Source organism: Thalassophryne amazonica, chromosome 16, assembly GCF_902500255.1.
Source record: "Thalassophryne amazonica chromosome 16, fThaAma1.1, whole genome shotgun sequence".
Classification (NCBI taxonomy): domain Eukaryota; kingdom Metazoa; phylum Chordata; class Actinopteri; order Batrachoidiformes; family Batrachoididae; genus Thalassophryne; species Thalassophryne amazonica.
The window spans coordinates 21,546,817-21,572,590 of NC_047118.1; the positions used below are offsets into that span (position 1 = coordinate 21,546,817).

Genomic DNA, 25,774 nt, shown 5'->3' on the forward strand with positions numbered 1-25,774 from the left:
GATCTACACAGGCAGATTTATTTATTTAAACCATTACCAATATTCACACCATTACTAATGTGAAATTCCAACATGTAATTTCAACACATAAAGCTATAAACACTGTACTTCTCCTGACCAGAGCTGGGCAAAGCCAAAAGCCAATCAGAGTGCCCCTTTCATCATGCTGGGCTTTTGAACCAATGGCTGATGAGAAAAGTTTTAAAAAAGAATTTACATTTATATGTTTTATAGAAGTTGAAGTTTGTTAAAGAGGTTTCAAGGTTTATGAATATTATTTTTCAAATTAGTTGAATGTTGTTCATCATGGATACTGTGAGTATTTGACTTACTATTTGTAATGTTTAAGAATAAAGTAATGGAGTTGAACTATCACACATTCCTTCATTTTCAGCCATTTATCTGGATCATGATGGCAACAGAGCAATCAGCTCATCCCACACCTCCCTAGCCTTGGCCAAGTCTCGAACTCTTCTATAAATCAAACTCTTTTACCAGCAGGCATTCCCAAGCCTGCTGGAAAATATAATCTCTCCAGCATGTCCTAGGCCTCCTCCCAGTTGGACGTGCCTAGAAGACCTCCCAAAGGAGACGACCTGGGAGTATCTCACCAGGTGCCCGAAACACCTCAGTTGGCTCCTTCTGATGTGACGAAGCAGCAGCTCTACTCAGAGTCCCTCCCGGATAGTTGAGCTTCTCATCCTGTCCAGGAGTGTCAGCCCAGATACCTGACAGAGGAATCTCATTTCTGCCGCTTGTATCTGTGATCTTATTCTTTCAGTCATTACTCAAAGTTCATGACCATAGGTGAGGATACGAGCGTTAATCGATAAATTGAGAGCATCACCTTCTGGCTCAGCTCCTTCTTCACCACCAAGGTCTGGTACAGCGTCCGTAAATTTTCAGACACTGCCCCAATCAACCTCACGTGCCGAATTTACCCCCACTCGTGAGCAAGACTCACAGATACTGAAACTCCTCTCTTTGGGGCAATAACTCAACCCTGACCCAGAGGGGACAATGCACCGTTTTCAAACAGAGGACACGGTCTCAGATGTGGAGGTGCATAAAGTAGTTGTGTAATTGTTTTAAAAATCCGATTTTTATTCTTGTTATTTAAGATAAAATATAGCATTAGTTGCACTGTTAAGAAGAGGGTAAGTGTTGTTTTGCACAATTTATAGAAATAAAGACATTTTTTTCCACTTTATTTTGTTAAAAAAAAAAAGACAAAATCATATTGAGTGTACTGTTTCATTCCTAGTTGCTAGTGCAACTTAACACGTTTTAGAACCCTCATTTTTGTGAAATGGATCATATATATTGCTTCTCACAACAAAAGGTGAGGGAGCATGAAGCTCTGTTGCCAAAGATGTGAAAACGTGAAGGGAAACAAAACTGTGGCTGGCAACTGAATAATGTAGTTTGTAACCTCACCACTAGATGACACTATATCCTGCACACTGTAGCTTTAAATTAAAGTGTCATTTTTCCTATACAACATGTGTGTGTGTGTGTGTGTGTGTGTGTGTGTGTGTGTGTGTGTGTGTGTGTGTGTGTGTGTGTGTGTGTGTGTGTGTGTGTGTGTGTGCTTCTCTTTCTGCAGATCACGTGGTGTGTGAAGAAGAGTTTAAGTACGCCATGTTGGCTTTAAACTGTGTGTGCCCCGGCACCTCGACACTCATCACTCTACTGATCCACTCCTCCAGAGGACAGTGAGTTCACGCTCTCCTTTGCTCTCTCCTCTCTTTCCATCACACTCTCCCTTCTCTCTGTCCGTCTTTCCATGCAAATATGCGCAGTATGGTGTGGCACGATCATGGCAGTCACCGTATTGAAAATAGCTGCAAGCAAATGAAAAGACACTCAGCAGGACAAAGGAGACCTCCAGCCTGTCTTCTTTTTTTTCTTTTTTTTTTTTCTTTTTTCCTTTTTTAGAACAGCTCCCCAAGAGGCCCTCAAACCACGTGTAGGAGCTTTTCAGGCCCTCAACAGGTAAGATGCCTCTTGTCAGAATTCACAACAGGTTTTCTCTGACACACTTGTGCAGAACATTGACAGGAATCCTCTGTCAGCAAACACGTCTCATACTTTTCGGTGTGACTCCACGGTTTTGGTCAGCAGTTTACATACAGTCATCATGGTCAGTTGATGGCAATATTGGGCGTTCAGTTATTTGTTCAAACTCTTCTGTTTCTGGGGCCGAATGATTGGACAATATACATCTTGAGCTACCATCCCTACAGGACCTGTACACCTCCAGGGCCCTGAGGCGAGCAAGGAAGATAGCGGCCAACCCCTTGCACCCAAGACACAAACGTTTTGTCACCCTCCCCTCTGGCAGATAGCTTAGGTCCTTCAGGACCAAAACCTCAAGACACAAAAACAGCTTCTTTCCGCCTGCAGCTAAACTTATACGAGCAGAGCACTGCACAGCGCCACGAGGCTCGCTCTATAGTAGACGAAGGCACAAACCAGAAATGGCACAAAAAATCTCCGCAATGGGGAAAAAGCCACAAACCGTTGTCGTAAAAAGCCACAAACGATGGTAGACAAACATAGACATTATAAAGCAGAGTAGACGGCGCATTAGTTGCTGAGGCGCAAGAAATGCAGCCGCCATCTTGTAGTAGCAGTCATCAAAGTAATTCTATCACAAGGCACAGTGAAGGTTTGATTTTATAATCTTATTTTCTTTTTCTTTCTAACATAATAATCTTTCTAACATAATATGTGTGAAATACCAAGTGTTCCAATACTTTTGGGGGGCACTGTATCCTAAGCTTATGATGAGTGCAAAATGAGTGTGGCATTATTACTGTTTTGTTTAAGAATGTTTAATTTTCACTGTTGCTGCACTTTGTGTGAAATCATAGTCATATGACCATCTTATATCATATTGATATGACAATATTGCAATATGATAATTTGCCCATATTGTAGGCAAAAAAAAAAATGCTTAAAAAGGTGGGGGGTCTGGGGGACGGAGGTTTTAGCCATGCTCCTGCTCCACCGAAGCATTTACTCAAAAGTCTGAAGGACCTAAATGACATGGTGAGATGCTGAAGAGCTTTGCTCATCATGTCTGGGACATATACATAGTAAATAATTCCACAGAGCTCCATCTGTATGCCTGCACAGCCCCATTCCACTATATCTATTTGACAGTAAACTTAGTTTTGCCCATTTCTCTATTTGACTCCTTTACTTCTTACAGAAGTAGTTTTTTCCTTTTCTTTTTACTGTTGTTTATGCACCTATTACTTCTTACAGAAGTATTTTCTTTTATTGTTGTTTACGCACCAATGACCCTAGATCAGTTTCCTTGTATGTGAGAACTTATTTGCCAATACATTTGATTCTGATTCTGATTGATGGCAGGTGGCAAGTAAATGGGTTACTTGAGCTCAATCCTGGGTCAAAATTATACATACAGGGTCAAAATATATGTACACTGTGAACCGAATATTTGTTTGAATGTTCCTTAACATGTTTCACTTTGACACGATAACTAAAGCTAGTATTCAAATTTAGTAGATGTCAACAAATTTCATGAATGAACTCTGCGAATTTAACTGAGTCCAACCTAACTGTTTTTAACTCCTTAATTATATTTAACTTGTCCTTTCGCTGTGATTACTGCACACAGCAAAAATTCCAAACATCTGTGTTGCTTCATAAAGCTGAAAGACACTGATTCCTGGGCATCTGTTCACAGCTGAGGGAATGCCGGTTGACAGGAACGATGGGTCCCTGAAAGACTCCACTCCTCTTCAGAATTTGGAGAGTGTGTTTAAATTTCCTGCCTTTGAAGCACAGTTCATATTTTTTTGATGGGGATGAGGTGAAGACTTTTGGAAAGCTGTTCCAAAAGCTTCACTTTAACCTGCTTTAAACATCCCGCTAACAGTTTTGATGTGTGTTTGGGGTCATTGTCCTCTTGGAACAGCCAGTTGTATCCAGATTTTAATTGTCCTACTGGTAGTTTAAGATTTTGCTGAAATATTCTGAGGCAGCCCTCCTCCTTTGTATATATGTGTATGGTTTCATACACTTTCATACACTTTCTTCTCATGCATGATGTTAACCCACTTCCTGGGGTTAAATGTGTCACCTTTACGCTTCCATACATACCTCTGGTCATTGTGGCCAAGCAACCCAAACTTTATTTTTTCTGTCCATTAAACTTTCATTCAGATGTTTTTGGGGGTTTTTTGGTCCATGTGGTCAACTGCAAAGTTTAATTGTGCTTGAAGACATCAGTTCTAGATCTGGGGCTTCTTTCTTGGACGGCACGCTCTCATTTCATAGTTCATGTGCCTTGCTGGTTACTAGTTGTTCCTGACCATCCAAACCAATTCCCTCTCAGCTACGTATGATAATTTTGCTCTTCTTCCAGACCTCGACAAAGTGGCTACACCTCCAAATAACATGTTTGAACGAACAATCTTGAAGTCTTAAATGGCTGAAAGAGTCATTCTTAAGTTGTGTAAATCTAAAATCTTCTTTCTTGGATCTGCACTGTTGAGCTCCTTTGACTTTCCCATTGTACAGTGTGTTGGTCAGTCCAATGACTTTTGTCAATCAAACTGCTGACACATACAGAAGCTTCTATCTGCATGATCGCTATAGGACATATACTCAACAAAAATATAAACGCAACACTTTTGGTTTTGCTCCCATTTTGTATGAGATGAACTCAAAGATCTAAAACTTTTTCCACATACACAATATCACCATTTCCCTCAAATATTGTTCACAAACCAGTCTAAATCTGTGATAGTGAGCACTTCTCCTTTGCTGAGATAATCCATCCCACCTCACAGGTGTGCCATATCAAGATGCTGATTAGACACCATGATTAGTGCACAGGTGTGCCTTAGACTGCCCACAATAAAAGGCCACTCTGAAAGGTGCAGTTTTATCACACAGCACAATGCCACAGATGTTGCAAGATTTGAGGGAGCGTGCAATTGGCATGCTGACAGCAGGAATGTCAACCAGAGCTGTTGCTCGTGTATTGAATGTTCATTTCTCTACCATAAGCCGTCTCCAAAGGCGTTTCAGAGAATTTGGCAGTACATCCAACCAGCCTCACAACCGCAGACCACGTGTAACCACACCAGCCCAGGACCTCCACATCCAGCATGTTCATCTTCAAGATCGTCTGAGACCAGCCACTCGGACAGCTGCTGAAACAATTGGTTTGCATAACCAAAGAATTTCTGCACAAACTGTCAGAAACCGTCTCAGGGAAGCTCATCTGCATGCTCGTCGTCCTCATCGGGGCCTCGACCTGGCTCCAGTTCGTCGTCGTAACCGACTTGAGTGGGCAAATGCTCACATTCGCTGGCATTTGGCACGTTGGAGAGGTGTTCTCTTCACGGATGATGTGAAGGAGATGTGTTGCACTGCATGAGGCAAATGGTGGTCACACCAGATACTGACTGGTATCCCCCCCCCAATAAAACAAAACTGCACCTTTCAGAGTGGCCTTTTATTGTGGGCAGTCTAAGGCACACCTGTGCACTAATCATGGTGTCTAATCAGCATCTTGATATGGCACACCTGTGAGGTGGGATGGATTATCTCAGCAAAGGAGAAGTGCTCACTATCACAGATTTAGACTGGTTTGTGAACAATATTTGAGGGAAATGGTGATATTGTGTATGTGGAAAAAGTTTTAGATCTTTGAGTTCATCTCATACAAAATGGGAGCAAAACCAAAAGTGTTGCGTTTATATTTTTGTTGAGTATATTACCTCCTCATTATTTCCGATTGATGGATAAGAGATGTCTGGGCATCTTCTTTCTGTCTGTTAATCTACATGATCTGTATTGAATGATTCATCGGGATCTGGTGGGCAGTAACACAGCACGTTTCCATAGTTATCCAAATCGAGCTATTGTGATGTTCCAAACAGGACTAGGCATGAGCGTCTCTGAAGAAACAAAGAAATGATTGGGAGGGCTGCTGGTTTGCAATCTGTGCTCTAAAGATAGAGTATCGGCATTTTTGTCTGTTGACAGCTTCCAATCCCAGCAAGATGTGATTGTTTGAAGTATTTGAATTTCTGTATTCAGTAATCAGTGGATGGAACTTTAATAGACTGCGCAATGTGCTTGTGTTTATAGCGCTATTTTACATCTGAGTCATATTTCCTCTAAATACACACCAAAAACAAAATATTAAAAAAATAAATCTTGCAGTGAGGTGATCTTTGGGTGAGGAAAAAAAGGATTAAATTTTGAAACTGAGACAGATCTACAACAAAAAATCTCTTTCTTTCTCTTTATTACATTATCACTTTCTGTGATGATACAATATGGTGTATTTTTTTAAATATAGGATTCCAAAATTCCATAATTTGTTGTCGAATTCTGGCATTCTTTGTAATAATGGCAACTTCCAAGGGGCGATACAGTCCATTTTGCTTTATCTTAGCTTCACTTTACAGACAATATTTGTGTCAGAAAGTCAAATGGTGAAATGGTTTGCAGATCTGGCTAAGAATATATATATATATAGATGGGGTGCCATTCATAGATTGTGTATTTAAATAAAAAGGACTATTCATATGTAATCATGTTGATGCCAATGTACTATTCCAGAATGCCTGGACTCTCAGTGCCCATCCAGTTTATTGGCTGTAACACTGACAGCTGGTATTTGTCTTCCTACTCCCTTCATTGTCCACAAATCAATAATAGGAAAAAACTTTGAAGCAGATCGTGATCATACTCAAAGTTTCATTTAAAAAAAAAAATCTCTCCACAAAAATTCAACAGAATATCAATCATGTTTTCAGGCATCCTGTTCTTGGAGAGACAGACAGATCATTAGGGGTAATCACATAACCTCCACCCTCCTCTTTTGGTTTGCAGAATTAATGAACAAGCTCTTCTCTCAGCTGTGGGAATAATCAAATTCACAATTTCTATATACTAAGCGTGGAGCTCCCATTTTTTGTCCTCAATGTTCTCTGGATCTGCTCACCTCACATATGATCTCTACGCTCTCAATCTTCCCATATCCTTTGTAGTTATGGATGCACATCGTGTCTCTTTCACAAATCCCCTTAAATGCCCACATTTTGTGGTTAATTAGAACCGCCGATCTGTGATATACCACCAATTTCCACCAGATGGCGTTTTCACCTAGCGAGTATGAATCCGCCCAGCTTCCATGTATGACATTCATTGCATTGTCACTGAGCACTGCTTTTTTTATCCGTACTTCATCAAGGTAGGTCATTGAAAATTATCTGAAGATGTTTTCTAGGGCAAAAACATCCACAGATTACGGGCCCCATTTTGACACAGGAAATAGCACTTGGGCAGAGCCCAAAAAAAAAAAAACATAAAAAGAGTATATAGTTGTATGTAAACGTTTGGGCACCCATAATGATTTCCATGATTTTCCTTTATAATAATCATGGTTGCTTGGATCAGCAATTTCAGTTAAATGTATCATATAGCAGACAAACACAGTGATATTTGAGAAGTGACATGAAGTTTATTGGATTTACAGAAAGTGTGCATTAATTCTTTAAACAAAATTAGGCAGGTGCATAAATTTGGGCACCCCAACAGAAAAAATACATCAATATTTAGTAGATCCTTTTGCAGAAATAATAGCCTAAACACTTCCTATAGCTTCCAGTGAGAGTCTGGATTCTGGTTGAAGGTATTTTGGACCGTTCTTCTTTACAAAACATCTCCAGTTCAGTCAGGTTTGTTGGTTTCCGAGCATGGACAGCCCGCTTAAAAATCACACCACAGATTTTCAATAATATTCAGGTCTGGGGACTGAGATGGCAATTCCAAGAATATTGTTCCTGTTCCTCTGCATGAATGCCTTAGTAGATTTTGAGCAGTATTCAGGGTTGTTGTCTTGTTGAAAGATTCAGCCCCGGCGCAACTTCAACTTTGTCACTGATTCATGAACATTGTTTTCATGAATATGCTGATATTGACTGGAATCCATGTGGCCCTCAACTTTAACAAGATTCCCAGTACCTGCACTGGCCACACAGCATGATGAAACCACCTCCAAATTTTACTGTAGGTAGCAAGCATTTTTTCTTGGAATGCTGTGTTCTTTTTTAGCTATGCACCGCCCCTTCTTATGTCCAAATAACTCAATTTTTGTTTCATCGGTCCACAGCACCTTATTCCAAAATGTGCTTTAGTATACCTTAAACACTCTGTTTGTGGCGTCTGTGCAGAAAAGGCTTCCTCTGCATTACAGTATCATACAGCATCTCTTTGTGCAAAGTGCGCTGTATAGTTGAACAATGTACAGAGACACTATCTGCAGCAAGACCATGTTGTAGGTCTTTGGAGCAGGTCTGTGGGTTGACTATGACTGTTCTCACCATCCTTGACTTCAGCTTATGTGAGATTTTTCTTGGCCTGCCACTTCGGGCCTTAACTCGTACTGTGCCTGTGGTCTTCCATTTCCTCACTATGTTCCTCACAGTGGAAACTGACACCTGAAATCTCTGAGATAGCTTTTTGTATCCTTCCCCTAAACCATGATATTGAACAATCTTTGTTTTCAGGTCATTTGAGAGTTGTTTAGAGGCTTCCATGTTGCCACTCATTAGAAGAGATGCAAAGAGGGGAAACATTTGCAAATGGCCACCTTAAATACCCTTTCTCATGATTGGATTCACCTGTGTAAGGAGGTCAAGGGTCAATGAGCTTACCAAAACAATTTTGTGTTCCAATAATTAGTGCTAAATGTATTCAAATCAATAAAATGACAAGGTTGCCCAAATTTATGCACCTGCTCAATTTTGTTTACAAACCCAATTCCAATGAAGTTGAGACATTGTATAAAATGTAAATAAAAACAGAATACAATGATTTGCCAATCCTCTTCAACCTATATTGAATTGAATACACCACAAAGACAAGATATTTAATGTTCAAACTGATAAACTTTATTGTTTTTGTGCAAATATTTGCTCATTTTGAAATGGATGCCTGCAACACCTTTCAAAAAAGCTGGGACAGTGGTATGGTTACCACTGTGTTACATTACCTTTCCTTCTAACAACACTCAATAAGCGTTTGGGAACTGAGGACACTAATTCTTGAAGCTTTGTAGGTGGAATTCTTTCCCATTCTTGCTTGATGTACGACTTCAGTTGTTCAACAGTCCGGGGTCTCCGTTGTCATATTTTGCACTTCATAATGCGCGACACATTTTCAATGGCCGACAGATCTGGACTGCAGGCAGGCCAGTCTAGTACCCGCACTCTTTTACTACGAAGCCATGCTGTTGTAACATGTGCAGAATATGACTTGGCATTGTCTTGCTGAAATAAGTAGGGACGTCCCTGAAAAAGACATTGCTTGGATGGCAGCATGTGTTGCTCCAAAATCTGGATGTACCTTTCAGCATTGATGGTGCCATCACAGATGTGTAAGTTGCCCATGCCATGGGCACTAAGACACCCCCATACATCACAGATGTTGGCTTTTGAACTTTGCGCTGGTAACAATCTGGATGATCTTTTTCCTTTTTGTCCAGAGGACACAACGTCCATGATTTCCAAATACAATTTGAAATATAGACTCATCAGACCACAGCACACTTTTCCACTTTGCATCTGTCCATTTCAAATGAGCTAGGGCCCAGAGAAGGTGGCGGTGTTTCTGGATGTTGTTGATGTATGGTCTTCGCTTTGCATGGTAGAGTTTTAACTTGCACTTGTAGATGTAGTGACGAACTGTGTTAACTGACAGTGGTTTTCTGAAGTCTTCCTGAGCCCACGTGGTAAGATCCTTTACATAATGATGTTGGTTTTTAATGCAGTGCCACCTGAGGGATAGAAGGTCACGGGCCTTGCTGCTTACATGTAGAAAGTTCTCCAGATTCTCTCAATCTTCTGATTATATTATGGACTGTAGATGATGGAATCCCTAAATTCCTTGCAATTGAACGTTGAGAAACATTGTTCTTAAACTGCTGGACTATTTTTTCATGCAGTTGTTCCTCACCCCATCTTTGCTTGTGAACGGCTGAGACGCTCCGTTTATACCCAGTTATGACACTCACGTGTTTCCAATTAGGTGTTCTTTGAGCATTCATCAACTTTCCCAGTCTTTTGTTGCCCCGTCCCAACTTTTTGAAATGTGTTGCAGGCATCCATTTTGAAAATGAGCAAATATTTGCACAAAAAAAAAACAAAGTTTATCAGTTTGAACATTAAATATCTTGTCTTTGTGGTGTATTCAACTGAATATAGGTTGAAGAGGATTTGAAAATCATTGTATTCTGTTTTTATTTACATTTTACACAACGTCCCAGCTTCATTGGAATTGGGGTTGTAAATAATTATTGCACACTTTCTGTAAATACTAGAAACTTCATTTCACTTCTCAAATGTCAGTGTGTTCATCTGCTATATGATATATTTAATTGAAATTTCTGCCTGCCCAAACCTGTGCATACAACTGTAGTTTTGTGAAAGCATTGCTTCTTAATTACTGCAAACAAATGTCAGCATGCTTTTATTAGACTTTCTTTCCAGTCTTGTCTTAAATTTTGTGCATTTTCATAATTTGTTATAATCTGGCATTCCCTTCATACTTGAGTATACACTAGGTGGCGCTGTTGCTGCTGCAAATGTCTTTTACTGCCACCTGGTGTTGTGATAGATAAATTTGACAACTTCATAACATAATCAGAAAAAAATTAAAAGTTACATCCATTTTCATTGCACTACAGAGTCAGTGATTTCATCATTATTAGGACTTAATAAAAGATGAAGTTTAATCTTCTTAAATAAGGGCTCAGTGTGTCTTTTATAGCTGCTGCTTCAAAATGCTTCGAAAGCTTTCTTTTGGAAGCTAATACTGCTGCACTTTCCCGGCTCAGTGACTCACGATTAGTACACTCCGTCTTCACCGTCCGAAGGACGGGTACTTTGCTAGTTATTTAATATAATCCAGCTTTTGTTGGAGGCTGTACACGTTCACACTGACACCACAGTGGACACTTTCTTTTTATAAACACTTGTTTCGGCTTCATATCTAAATCCTGACCCCCTGACAAAACAGCTGTCCACTTGAAGTGATGTGGGATCTTGTTCAGACCGGATGATTGTCCTCACCTTCATGAGTGTGCTTACTGAAGGACTCGGCCGCAGTATTCATCATGGGACTAGCCTTGAGTGAAAAATCCTCTGGTGCTGTGCTGGAAGCACAGCGCAATGTTTTGAAAAGGTAATTTTTTCATCACACTGCCAATCAGTCTCTTTGTTGTTGTTTTTTTGTTTGTTTTCTGTCTCAGGGAGTGCGGTGCATGCTCGTCAGACCAATGGCACCGGACGTATCGGCGCTGCTCAGCCAATGAGGTGCATCACATCCGCCTGGAAGAAAGTAAATTCTTTGGGGAATACCAAGGCAAGAGTTTCACCTTCGCCTCTTTTCATGCACACAAAAAGTAAGTAATGCACAAGAACACCAAGAACTGAGGAGACGCGTAAACCGTACAGTTCGGTAGATGAGTTTGCCTCTGGGGCTGCAGGTATGGAGTGTGTTTGATTGGCGTACGCAGACTGGACACCACCAACATCTTGCTGAACCCTGGTCCCTGCCACATCATGGGGGCTTCTGACACATGCTTTTACATCAATATCTCCAAAGAGGAGAACTCAGCATTTGTCAGGGGTCAGAGGGAGCCATCTTGGGGTAGCACGGGAGGAAATACCAGAGGGGTGCACCAAACCATCTACCACGGACTCACCCGCCTGCCAGTCCACAGTATCATCGCCAGCATGGGTGAGTTACCCAATCAGGATTTACTCGCTGACTTTCTGCATGTCTGAATATGATGAATATTTCATGAAGCTCTCATAGAAAGCACCAAACTGCTGTCCAATTGATCCACCTGTCACACTTCAAAACCTGTTCAAAGCATTATATCTGATAACAAGTCACTTATGATAAGAACAACGATGAACTGCAGTTTCAGATACTGAGGCAGTACAAGCCCACCACCTGGTGGAAAAAAATTACATCAACTCATTTCATATCCTCAGCGAACTGTACAAAGACATCACATTGTGGTGATAATTTTCACTCCTTCACCACATTAGTGTGTGTGTGTATATATGTTTTAGGCACAGTAGCCATCGACCTGCAGGACTCCAGCGACAGCAGCCCTGAGGGTCAGGACCCAGGGAGCACAGGGCTGAGCAGCGGCAGAGGAAGCAGGAACAGCTCCAGAACAGAGATGGTTGGTGCTAACACTTTAGCATTGCCTGCCATGGCAGACTCAGCTGAGGAGAGGAGACATAGCATCGCGCCTGTCCTGGAGCTTGTGGACGGTGTCAGCCACCCCACCTTTGACCTTCTGGGAGACCAGTCAGAGGACGAAGGTGGAGATGAGGGCAAGGAGGACAGCGACAGAGACGAGAGTGCCCACTGGTGGGGTCGACACTCGGAGTAAGTACGGAGGATGCTGTTTGAAGCTGTGTTTTGGGGAATGCTTGACTTACTCAGCAGTAACTTTGAACTTGTGCTGCAGGTGGGTGAAGGGATACCCGCTCAACTCTCCATATATTGGCAGCTCTCCTGCACTGTGCCACCTACTGCAAGAAAAGATGTCTTTCTGCTGTTTGCGCATGGACAAGGTATGGGTTTAAAATGACATCTCAGCCATAGATACATTTACTTACCTTGACAGTGGCATTCATGTCTCCAGGAACTCTGCATAGCTGGACAGAAGGGTATGAAGATCCCAATACCTTTAATAGTGGGTGAAGGTCCAAGTCTTTAGTGTCCTAGTGATTCTGGTTTTACAATATGGTTCTGAGACCTTGACACTAACTAATGGATGTCTTTGTTAGTCAGTTGCTCTGGAGAATCTTTGGATTCCACTACAATGACTGCATGCAGATTAAGTGGTTACTTCTGGAGACCCAACTGACGTGTACTATTTGCATTGATTGGGAATGTTCATTATGACATTGTGGGCATATGCCCTTCTTTGTGCGTGATCCAGCACATAGGTGCCTCAGTGCTCAAGACTACAGCAACTGGACTTGGGTACCCACACAGTTGCCTGAGGAACCCTTGACTATGGGCAACAGATAGTTCAGTTCAGGAGATACAGTAGGGATGGATGGATAGTTGCCTATGGTTGCAAGTCTGGGCCTAAGGTGTTTTTTTTTTTTTTTTTGGTTGACAAAACACAGCACCAATCCTGGTAATCCCGTTGTTAAGATTTACAATATTTGCATCTTTCATGTCTGTTGTGCTTCATTTGTAGGCGTGCCACCACATCCCTTTTGAAGACGCGCGCTCCTATGGCTTCAAAAACAAGTTGATCATTGTATCAGCAGAGAGCGCCGGGAACGGTTTGTACAATTTCATTGTGCCTCTCAGAGCCTATTACCGGCCGAGGAAGGAGCTCAACCCCATCGTGCTGCTTCTGGAGAGCATGTGAGTCTCCCGCCTTCATTCCCCACTGTGATGTAAACACCTCAATGGGAAAAATGTTGCACATAATAGTTGCTGTGAGAACCAGCACTGCATGATGAATCTAGATTGTACATGACGTTAAAATGGCTTCTTCGTTAAATAGCATGTGGTATAGAGACACATTGAGCTATTTATGGTCACCGTAAAAATGATTTGTGAATCCTGAATGCTCTCCGGACAAACCACAATCCAGCGTCACGTTTTGTGGCTGGTACACAAATGCACGCAGCCAAATGAGAGTAAAATCCAATAAAAAAAGGGCAATAAAATTGCTGAGTCACTCCAGGTAGTGCTGTTATTTTCATACGTTCTCTGCAGGCAGTTTGGCGGTGCTGTATTTCTTAGGCTGATGTGGCGGATGGGGACCATCACATTGGGGACATTATCGTTTCTCTGCTGCATGTATAAATTTGTATTTGTTGGAATCTCAAGTCTATTTGTATTTGATTGGTTCAGACCTGAAGCAGACTTCCTGGAGGCAATTTGTTGGTTCCCCATGGTGTTCTACACAGTCGGCTCCATCGACAAGTAAGATAAACCCTCAAAGCAGATTTCACTATTTATTGTTCTCGCTCATATTTTATCTCTATTCATTTAACAAGTCTCAAATGACCCATTTTGCTACTTCCTGGTCTTTCACACTAGTTTAACTCAATCACGCTCCCTTTATTGCTTTTAGTCTGGATAGTTTGCTGCGGTGCGGAGTAACGTTTGCCGACACCATGGTGGTTGTTGACAAGGAGAGCTCCATGATTGCTGAGGAGGACTATATGGCTGACGCAAAGACAATCGTAAACGTCCAGACACTCTTCAGGTCAGATTTGCTGGACTATCTGTGCAATTTCACACGCTAGCTTTAAAGAATTTTTCCTCATTCAGTTTTCTTTGTCTCTTTTCTCAGACTGTTCCCAGCACTTAGTATCATCACGGAGCTTACGCACCCAGCGAACATGCGCTTCATGCAGTTCAAAGTCAAAGACCACTACTCTCTAGCTCTGTCCAAACTGGAGAAGGTAAACCAGGACACAATAGGTTCTTGTGCAAAGAACCAAAGCATTTTGCATTATGGAATGTTTTGGTCGCAGTCCTTTTTTGAAGTTTATTCAGTGGCTGACTGCTGATTTTGCCTTGTTTTCATATATATCTTTAGTTAAAGCAAAGGCACTATAACATTTTCAGCTAACATTTGCAACTAACTTTGCCTTTTTGTCTCAATACCTTGATGCTTGGGTAGGTCATTTAACATTATGTGACTGTATATATATTTTTAATTACCAAGTTAATAAAGTGAGAGTTTTTGTGAATGTTACCACCACATTTGGGAAAGGTGTAGTTTTGGCTGACATTGAGAAATTCATGAAGTTTGGGCCACCAAATTTGGCACCCACCTTAGGTAAGTGTGGCTATATTTCAGGGGTCAATTTCACATATCCATGAAGATAAAAATTTACTTTCAATTTAAACTTTTTGTGCAATGTAGAGTTTTTTTTTTCTTTTTTTTTTTCATTTGAGCTGCCCACACTGTAACCGACTGTATGTAACCAAGTGACACATTTGATGGCCTCTGATGGGACCCAACTGCCAATCTTCCCACTCACAAGACCGATACTCCACCAGGTCAGTCAGAGTGGAACCCCCAATAGCGAAGCTAGCAGGAACATACCCCAGTCTCTGGATAGCACCTTGTTGTATATCTCTCCACCACTTTAGACCTTATCTGTAGGTTGTAGGTGCATTTAAGGATTAACAACCTTCACCTGTAACTGAGACAACATGGGCAACTACCACATCTTTGAGTGCCAGGTGTCACATCTCCTTGGCCTCTGTTGGGACTCAAAAGTCAGACGTCTTGCCCACAAGACCAATGCACCACCAGGTCAGCCAGAGAGGAATCCCAAGTAGCAAAGTCAGCAGGAACACAGCCAAGTCTTGATCCCACCTTTCTACACTTGTACATATGCAGCATGTACAGCATGAGATGCTTCATGGGTATGTGCCAAAATCATGAGGTTTTCCCTGTGGGCTTGCATTTCTGTCTGGTACAATTATACTTCAACATGATTTATAACTGATAGTCTTGGTTGCTCTTGTTGAGAGAATTTTACTCATAGATTTATACAGTTACCAGAATGATGGCTGAGTTTGATCCCTAATCGAACCCACCTAAAGATGGCAAAAAAGGGCATCAAGAAAGGTTTGCATTGTTAGAGGATTAACTTTATTTTGATATTTCCTCTAGTGTTGTAGCACAGCTGTGCATATTTTAGTTTGATTCTGTAACTGTGAGAACCTTGTGTGTTTGTGTGATTTGCAGAAGGAGAGAGAGAAGGGGTCCAATCTTGTTTTCATGTTCCGGTTGCCCTTTGCAGCAGGGAAGGTATTCAGCGTTAGCATGCTGGACACGCTCCTCTACCAGGTAACGTATTAAAACAGTCGACTGTCTGTACAGTGAAACTAAAACCTTACAGACATTTTTTTCTGTGTTCTCCTACAAGTCATTTGTGAAAGACTACATGATCTCCATCACCAGGCTGCTCCTGGGTCTGGACTCCATGCCTGGTTCAGGTTTCCTCTGTGCTGTAAGGGTATACGCATTTATATGCATCACTACATTTGTACAAAATGCTGCCTAGCTGATTATTTATGTGTGTTTACATGCTTGTTGGAATAGATGAAAATCACAGAGGACGACCTGTGGATCCGGACTTACGGCAGACTTTACCAGAAACTGTGCTCCTCCACTGGAGACATCCCTATTGGCATCTACCGAACAGAGGCACACAAGCTCCCTGTCTCTGAGGTCAGCTGCTTCTGTCACAGCTTGACATTTAACGTGCTTTTGTGCCCAGCATTTGTGGTTAAGAAGAAGGGCAATTAAAAAAATGCTACCTGTTGAGAGTTGAGAACATGAATGGGTGGATATGCTGTGTTGTGAACTCAGCCACATGGGGTGTCCAGCCAGTACAGTCTGAGTGCCGACCCCAAGCCCAGATAAATGAGTAGGGATATGTCTGGAAATGCAGCTGGCATAAAACAAGCCAAATAAAGATGCAGAGTACAAATCAAATTTCCATACCAGATCGGCCAAGGCCTGGGTTAACAACAACCTCCACTGGTGCCGTTGCCTAACAGGGTGCTGGCGGAAATTTGGGTACTGCTGGGCGAAGAAGAAGAAGAGGAGGAGAATGTGTCCAGAGACAGCGGGAGAAAGAAAAACTAGAAGGGTAGATGTGAGAGACAGGACTTTGAATGTTGACAGTATGACTGGCAAAGGGAGAGAGAGCTGGCTGATATGATGGAGAGGAGAAAGGTAGACATATTGTGTTTGCAAGAGACCAAGTGGACAGGAACTCAGAGCAGGAGCATAGGTGGTGGGTTCAAATTGTTATATCATGGTGTGGATAGGAAGAGAAACGTGTTGGGTCATTTTAAAGGAAGAATATGTTAATGTGTTGGATGTTAAGTGAGTGTCCAACAGGGTGATGAGTGTGAAGTTGGAAATTGTAGGAGTGATGATGAATATCATCAGTGCGTATGCCCCACAGACAGGTTGTGAGACGAAGGAGAAATTTCTGGAGTGCGTTAGATGAGGTGTTGGAGAGTGTGCCCATACATGAAAGAGTGGTGATAAGAGTGGACTTCAATGGGCATGTTGAGGAAGTAAAGGGTAGATATGTTATCAAGGACAGGAATGGGGAAGGACAGATGGTAGTTGATTTTTCAAAAAGGATGGAAATGTGTATCGTGAATACTTAGAGAAAAGGGAAGAGTGCAGGGTGACATATAAGAGTGGAGGAAGGTGCACACAGGTAGACTAGATAATGTGTAGGACATGCAAGCTAAAAGAAATTGGAGGCTGTAAGGTGGTGGCAGGAGATAGTGTAGCTAGACAACATAGGATGGTGGCAGTGACGTGCAGTGAGATTGATGGCTGTGCTCATTGGGACCTTCAAAGCAGGAGAAATGTTTCTGTACCCTTTCCTAGAGTTGTGCCCCGAGACTGTCCTGTCTTGGAGGTCTACAGACAATTCCTTTGACTTCATGTTTAGTTTGTGCTCTGACATGCACCGTTAACTGTGGGACCTTATGTGGGGACAGGTGTGTGTCTTTCCAAATCATGTCAAAGCAACTGAATTTACCCCAGGTGGACTCCAATTAAGCCATAGAAACATCTCAAGGATGATCAGCGGAAACAGGATGCACCTGAGCCCAGTTTTGCACTTCATGGTCAAAGGCTGCAAGTTCTTATGTACATGTGATTTCTTAGTTTTTTTATTTTTATTTTTAATGAATTTGTAAAAATCTCAAAAAACTTTTTTTGCATTGTCATTATGGGGTATTGTGTGCAGAATTTTGAGGAACAAAATGAATTTCATCCATTCTAGAATAAGGCTGTAACATAAACAAATGTGGAAAAAGTGAAGCATTGTGAATACTTTCTGGATGCACTGTAGACAGGAGTACAAGGAGATGTGGCTTAAGGCAAAAAGAGAAGTGGCAAAAGCTAAGGAAAAGACATATAGGGTATTGTTTTCACTGGGGGCTGAGCTGGAGTCCATAGTGGATGTGTCAGAGAGGAGGATGCTGAGGAAGCTGCTTGGCATCCTGGACAACACCTCCCACCCCCTGCATGACACACTGACATCCTGCCAGAGCATCTTCAGCCATAAACTGAGACCACCGAAGTGCAACGCGTAACGCCACAGGAGGTCTTTCCTACCTGTGGCAATTGGGCTGTATAATTCCTCCCCCTTCTGCAGGATGAATACATAACAGAGTAATCAGAGTTATGTGCAATTATTGTCAAACATCTTGTGCAAATGTCTTACAGTTATTTCGCATAAAGTTGTTGTACTTATTGTAAAAAAAAAATTGTTCACTGTTTACTGTTTCTGTACTATGGCAAAATAATTTCCTTCGGGATAAATTAAGTTGACCTTATATAGTGAGCTGTACATGGACTTGAACAGGAAGGAAGGAGAAAAGGACTTGTACTGATTGGCCAGACAAAGGGACAGAGCTGGAAAGGATCTGCAGCATTTGTTAGGGTGATACAGATGGTAAAGTGCTGACAAGTGAGGAGAATGTGTTGTGAAGGTGCAGGGAATATTTTGAGGAGAAAATGATGAATGAAGAAAATGAGAGAGAGAAAAGGTTGGATGATGTGGAGACTAAATCAGGAAGTGCAAGAGATTAGTAAGGATGAAGTAAGGGCAGCTATGAAGAGGATGAGGAATGGAAAGGCAATTGGTCCAGATGACATTCTAGTGGATGCATGGAAAGGTTTAGGAGAGATGGCAGTGAAGCTTCTAACCAGATTGTTTAATAAAATTTTGGAAAGTGAGAGCATACCTGAGGAACACAGATGAAGTGTGTTGGTTCCTTTTTTAAGAATAAGGGTGATGTGCAGAGCTGCAGTAACTGCAGAGACATAAAGTTGATCAGCCACAGCAACAAGTGATGAGAAAAAGTAGTAGAAGCTAGGCTTACAAAACTGGTGAAGATCTGTGAGCAGCAATATGGCTTCATGACGAGATGTAATGTTTGCTCTGAGAATACTGATGGAGAAGTATAGAGACGTCCAGAAGGAGTTACATTGTGTGTTTGTGGATTTAGAGAAAACTTATGACAGGGTGCCAAGAGAAGAGTTGTCGTATTACATGAGGAAGTCTGGAGTGGCAGAGAAGTATCTGAGGGTAGTGCAGGAGATGTACAACGATAGTGTGCCAGCAGTGAGATGCACAGTAGGAATGACAGATTCATTCTAGGTGGAGATGGGATTACACCAAGCATCAGCTCTGAGTCATCTCTTGTTTGCAATGGTGATGGACAGGTTGACGGATGAGATCAAACATGAGTCTCCATGAACTATGATGTTTGCAGATGACATTGTGATCTGTGGTGAGAGTAGAGAGCAGGTTGTGACCAGCCTGGAAATGTGGAGATACACTCTGGAGAGCAGGGGAATGAAAGTCAGTAGGAGCAAGTCTCACAGCACGAAGTATACATTAATCTATTGGTTTGTGATATTGTGACGAAAACCGCCACATTTTCGTCACGGCAGCACAAATTTGTTGTAATACATTCCGTGATGGCTGTACGAAATTAAAAATGAAGTGGGGGGTTGGGGTGGTTATGTTAGGGTTGGGGGAAGGAGTAGGGTTAGGTTATGATTAAAGTTAGGGTTGGGGTTGGGGGTAGGAGTAGGGTTAGTAATAGTGTGTTTAAAAAAAAAACATCACGAAAATTTGAATAATTTCATGACGGGAGCACGAAATAAAAACGTGAGACTGGGCTGGTGTGAATGAGAGGGAGGTCAGTGGACTAGTGTGCTTACAAGGAGAAGAAGTGGTGAAAGTAGATGAGTTTAAATACTTGGGGTTAATTGTCCAAAGTAATGGAGAGTGTGGTAGAGAGGTGAAGAAGAGAGTGCAGCAAGGGTAGAGAAAGGTGGCAGGAGTGTTTTGTGATAGAAGAATATCTGCAAGAGTGCAGGGGAAAGTTTACAAGACAGTCGTGAGACCAGCTATTTTGTACGGTTTAGAAGACAGGTGGCAGAGCTGAAGATATTCTCTTTGGGAGTGATGTGAATGGACAGGATAAGGAATGAACGTATCAGAGGGACGGCTCAGCGAGAGCCTACACAGAAACAGGCTCAGATAGGCCTGTTTGGCGACAAAGTCAGAGAGGTGAGACTGAGATGGTTTGGACATGTGTAGAGGAGGGACCCAGGGTATATAAGGAGAAGGATGCTGAGGATGGAGCCACCGGGCAGAAGGAGAAGAAGAAGGCCAAAGAAGGGGTTTATGGATGTGCTGAGGGAGTACGTGCACATGTGTGACAGAGGAAGATACAGAGAATAGGGTGAGATGGAAACAATTGATCTGCTGTGGCGCCCTCTAACCGGAGCAGCCAAAAGAAGAAAAAGAAGAATATACAGTATTCTTAACCTACAGTATTTGACACTTTACAGTGATACCTCACATTTACATATTCACACACTGATGCTGTCACGCAAGGCATTCAACTGCACACCGAGGCTGAATTTCAATCTGTCCCCAAAGCTCTGAGTCCTTGCAGACTTAGATGGCATCACCTGAAAAGTGCAAGAAGTTGCCACTGTTGAAAGTGATTTAAATAGAAATGGGACGGTGTGTTGAGATACACCGTGTTACCTTGACAACACTTACCATTGTGCACTCAAATGAACTTTTGCCTTATTTTGGTACCATCCGATTACCAAAGTTTGGAGGCAGGCTCGTGCACTAATCAGTTTCTGAAGGATGACCTGTTACTGTGCCTGTTGTTGTTGTTTCATGCATGAGGAGGCACATGCACATAATGGCTGAATAGACTTGCAGACAAACAGACACAAACATGTTTGATCATGCTGTGCATTCACACTGTGCAGTCCCAGGTGTCCATCACAATAGAAGACTACGAGGACACCAGGGAGCCCAGAGAACCCCTGCTGTCCCGGACGAGCACCCACCGTAACTCCACCTCCTCAGAGCCCATCTCCTCTTCCTGCCACTCCACTGACCACCCGCTGCTCAGGAGAAAGAGTATGCAGTGGGCACGACGCCTAAGCAGGAAGGGAGGTCGGGGTTCCAGCGGGTCCAAAGGGGGTCTGGGTAGTGCTGCAGAGAGGATCAGCCAGCAGAGACTGAACCTGTTCCGGCGCTCCGAGAGGCAGGAACTCAATGCTCTGGTGCGAACTCGGATGAAACACTTGGGCCTGTCTCCCACTGGCTTCAGTAAGTCTGCAGTCTTTCAGTTTGTTGATTTCAAAGAAACCCCTGCTGTCTTTACTTTTGCTGTATTCCGCTCGTGTCCATTTTTATCAAAATGTGACTTCCTGTAGCTTGTGTTGTGTGTACACGCGGCTTGCTGTGCATCCTGTGTGTATTTTAACTCCTTCTCCTCTTCCTGTGTCAGACGGGATGACGGATCAAGGGAATCGACTTTCTTACATCCTAATCAATCCTTCTCCAGACACCAGACTGGAGCTCCACGATGTGGTGTGAGTACTAAAAGATTTAGACATATTTAATGAGCTAAAAACTATCTTTTTAAAAAGCTGATAAACATCTAATATTTACAATTAATATAAATAAAATGTGACCATTTTTTTGCATTTAAAACTACTTTGCTTTTACACAGTTTACATCATATAAACATTAAGGAATTAGATAATGTGACAGTCATTTTATTATTGATCATTCATTAATCATTGTGTTGCCATACACTTGTTGGTACACCCCACCCAAAAAAATAAATCATAATAAAGTGGTGTTTATCTTTATAAAGTAGGTAATGTTTTCACATCATTGTGTTTGTTTGTCTATCTGGCTGTTGATAAGATCAATCAAAAGAAGCATATTTCAATAAAGTATGGCATATTTGGTCAAGGGAGTATCTGATTCAGTGTTGAGCCAAATGTGAAAGCAGTGTAAGTTTTTATTCCATATTTTCATAAACCCTCCCATGGATTCTAGCATTATTTGTACATGGATGAAACATCATCTCTGCCTGCAGTTGAACTCAATTAAGGATATACAGTCAGGTCCATTAGTATTTATGACAACATTGTCTGCCTCTGTGCATCACCACAGTTCAGTTGAAATGAAACAATGAAGACGTAGTGTTGACTTTGATGTAGCGTAGACTTAGATGTTGTGTAGACTTTCAGTTTTAATTCATGAAGTATCAAAGAGAAGGATTTTCTTCAAAGAAAGATGTGAAATTTCTGCAACACTTGGGATAATTAATCTATTTTCTTGGAAGAAAATCCTTCTCTGTTCCACTCCACCATGAAGATGTATAACTGGTGATGCAACAGACAAAATTTTCACTGCACACACTTTCTCCAGTCACAGCCATAGAACCCTGTAACGCCTTCATCATTGTCTGGGTGTCTTGGAGGCTTCCCTCACTAGTCCCCTTCTTGCATAGTGACTCACTTTTTAAGAACTGCCTGCTCCAGACAGATTTACCGTATAGTGCCATACTGTTTGTATATCTTAGGGTCCCTTCACACATAGTGCAAAGTTTGGACGAAGTGCGCAATTAGTGCTCATGATGCAGGAATTGTGTGCAAACTGTGTGAAATTGTCCCTGCCTCTAACGCCTCGTACACCTGTTGCTACAACTATTTAGTACCACATGAGTGTGGCTTTGGTGTGTGTGCTGAGAACTGACAGGAGGTGTGTCTATGACAGAAGCAGCTGTGGTGATCTGTCATCCTGGACATTCCAGCTGGACAAGACCTACTGTGTTTGGACAGACATGGCCTACCAACTGTCCACTGTGAGGCGCGTGTGTCTGATTGCTGTATTTACATGGACATAAATAAAAACGTATATCGTGGTGGCGACAAGCTGCAGCCAGCTAGCTCGCACATGTAGCGGACATCGACTGACTGCCAGGTTGAAACAGACTGTCGGATCGGAACACTCAGCAGGCGATCTGACTGTCACGTCACCCACATGAGCTCTGTTCCACATGATGCAGTGTCTGTGCTGCGGCACGCCATCCACAAGACACACGTGTCGGACAGAATGCACACGGCCGAGGGGACGCACCGGACCAGTAGTTGTGGACATCAGAGCACACTGCTTCTCATTCATGCCATTTCACTGTATGTCAGTGACCATGGGAGTGACCATCTACAGATGAACTGAACAGATCATATTTGTATTGCTCGCTTGATAAATGTGGTGTTTTTATATGGTGTGTGATTTAAATTACTATTTACTATTTATTACTATTACTAATTTAAATACTTCCATGTCCTTCCTGATATGAGGTAGATTCCTGCAGCTTTCAAAGAACAGGTCCATAGGTCAGTGGTAAAGTCGCTGACTGGCAATCAGAGCTTTTCAAAGGCGTGAGTTTGTGTCCCGTGGGTGGTGTTTTTTTTTTTTGTTTTTTTTTTTGTTTTTTTTATTCCACATAAGCAGCACAATGTGGTCCCACAGGTACTGGCTGGTTTTTATTTTTTTATTTCTTCCACATAAGCGGTGCCATGTGCTGCACCTGGCACTGTTCTTGCTCGAAAGACACCGGCGCATGCACGAACTCTCACACCGGGTTCATGCATGCCTGCCCATTGGCACGACGTTTTGTGGTGCGCTAAATTCAAACTGTTTTGCGCCGTTTTGCCGTAATCGACCAGAGGTAGACCAAACTTTGCACTATGTGTGAAGGGGCCCTTAATGATTGATGCAGATGAAGTATTCATCCCGAGTTGTCTCAAGAAAACTGTATATAAAAGTGATGATTTGTAACAACAATAATCCTTATATTTAGTTTGTCCAATTACGTATGGCCTCTGAAAATGGAGGGACAGTGTATAAAAATGTCTGTAATTCCTAAATGTTTAATGCAATATTTTTGTTAACTCCCTTGAATTAAAGTTGAAAGTCTACACTACAAGCACATGTTTCATTTCAACTCCATTATGGTGATGATCAGGTTTTTCTTAACTCTGGCACTTTAGGGGAGGTGATGGTCTAGTGTTGGCCTTGAGACCAGAGGATCCTCGGTTCAAATCCCAGCCTGACCTTGGGCAAGGTCCTTAATCCCCTAGTTGCTCCCGGTGTGTAGGGAGTACCTTGTATGGCAACACCCTGACATCGGGGTGAATGTGATGCATTATTTGTAAAGTGCTTGGAGCATCTGTTATATAAATGCAGTCCATTTACCATTTAGCACACAAAGTCAGCCTGCAATCTGAAATCAGAAGGCATAAGAAGGCACATAATGTTCAATAAGTTATGTAAGACTGATGGATACACCAACCAGTTAGAGCCTTAGATGTCAACAGCAAAACTCACAAATCTGCTCATTCAGTCACTGGAAGCCCACAACAGTGTTACTTAATCAGAAATATGTCTAGCAGGGCAACAACAGTCAACATCGCAGTCTTTTCCAAATATATCTGAATAAAGAAGTAGAACATTAGAAGATATCCAGTTTTTCACTGCAACCAGACAAACCTCCAGGTTTCCAATATGAGATACATCACCTATTTAACTATGCATGAACAGCAGCGTGTCATCTGCGTAACAGTGAAAGTCAATTCCAACTATAGGGTGGTTAAAACAATTGAACAGTGCTGTGACACTTAAAAATGAATGTGAAACCACCAAATGTCATTTTCTACCCTATCTGCATTCCATCTGCAGGTACCTAATCAGACCAGACCCCCTCTCTCTGGTGCCCAATCAGAGCAGTAGCAGGAAATGCAGTGCCGGACACTCTGAGAGCTTCAGATTCGATAACCAGGACAGCACGCAACTGTGAGAAACAACAACAATAATAAAAAAATACATATAAAATAGACAAATGTACTGTAACTGAAACAGTGGCAGAGAGAGGAGAAAACAACATGTTCTTGACGGGAACAGGAATGGATTACCAGTGAAATGGAAAAGAGATGGAGAACAACATTTAGTCAACATTTTGTCAACATTTAGTTTTGGTGAACTCAAGGTGCTGGACATACATGGAGGAGGAAAATGTTGATGCACTGTTTTCAAAGTGGAGAGCTGGGGACACAGAAGTGCATTTAATGAATACTGTGTGTATTTATATCTGTGTATGTGCATGTTACGTACAGCATAACGTCTGTCCTACGTATGTTTGTGTAATGTATGAATGAATGTGTGCATGTGCACATGGATCAAGAGCAAAGACACTGCCAATTTTAACTCGGACAGCCAAAGGAACCTGCTGCCAAATGAATGTCAAAAGGTTTTTTCTTGTATTTTTTCTTTTCTGTATTGTAAGTATGTTTTGTCACAGTTAATGTCGTTTGATGTATTTGAAGGTGACACTATAATGTGCAAACCCTTAGACTGTTTTACTTTTCTTTCTTGTTGGCCTTTACGAAGCCGTTTTAAAACCTCTATGTGTTGCTTACATCCTCGGATGCACACATTTGTGTTACGCTCACCAGCAGCAGAGGAATCCAAAGAGCACCAGTCTCAATCACTATGTAACACAATTTTTGTTCCTGGCTTCTAAGTGTTATATTTCAACTGCTTATGTCTAAAGTCTATGGAAAAATGACTACATTCAGCACAAACTTTGATTTTATTTTATTATTTTTTTTATGTTCTAGAAAGTTCTAAAAGTTTCTTGAAATTTCTAGATAATTCTGGAAACTTCTAGAAAATTCTGGACAGTTCTAGCAGTTAAAGAATATTCTAGAAGACTACTCAGTAGTAGTGAAGGCGAATCGAGAATATTCTTGAAAACAGACATATTT

At 41.9% G+C, this 25,774-nt stretch overlaps 1 protein-coding gene across 3 annotated transcripts in view; it reads left to right on the forward strand.

The window, feature by feature from the left end:
- Positions 1-24,937, forward strand: part of LOC117527701 (potassium channel subfamily T member 2) — a 166,170-nt gene extending 141,233 nt beyond the window's left edge. The window contains exons 15-30 of one of the 3 annotated variants that reach the window (XM_034190159.1): positions 1,607-1,715; positions 1,939-1,995; positions 11,306-11,458; positions 11,543-11,796; positions 12,138-12,462; positions 12,545-12,650; positions 13,289-13,461; positions 13,957-14,028; positions 14,180-14,314; positions 14,402-14,513; positions 15,815-15,916; positions 15,996-16,079; positions 16,172-16,300; positions 20,912-21,257; positions 21,439-21,523; positions 24,690-24,937. In XM_034190159.1, the coding sequence (XP_034046050.1) occupies positions 1,607-1,715; positions 1,939-1,995; positions 11,306-11,458; positions 11,543-11,796; positions 12,138-12,462; positions 12,545-12,650; positions 13,289-13,461; positions 13,957-14,028; positions 14,180-14,314; positions 14,402-14,513; positions 15,815-15,916; positions 15,996-16,079; positions 16,172-16,300; positions 20,912-21,257; positions 21,439-21,523; positions 24,690-24,807 (2,360 nt within the window). In that variant the 3' untranslated portion in view covers positions 24,808-24,937. The remainder of the gene's footprint in view (positions 1-1,606; positions 1,716-1,938; positions 1,996-11,305; positions 11,459-11,542; positions 11,797-12,137; positions 12,463-12,544; positions 12,651-13,288; positions 13,462-13,956; positions 14,029-14,179; positions 14,315-14,401; positions 14,514-15,814; positions 15,917-15,995; positions 16,080-16,171; positions 16,301-20,911; positions 21,258-21,438; positions 21,524-24,689) is intronic. The other 2 variants (XM_034190160.1, XM_034190161.1) reach the window with 2 other exon arrangements.
- Positions 24,938-25,774: the final 837 nt, after the last annotated feature.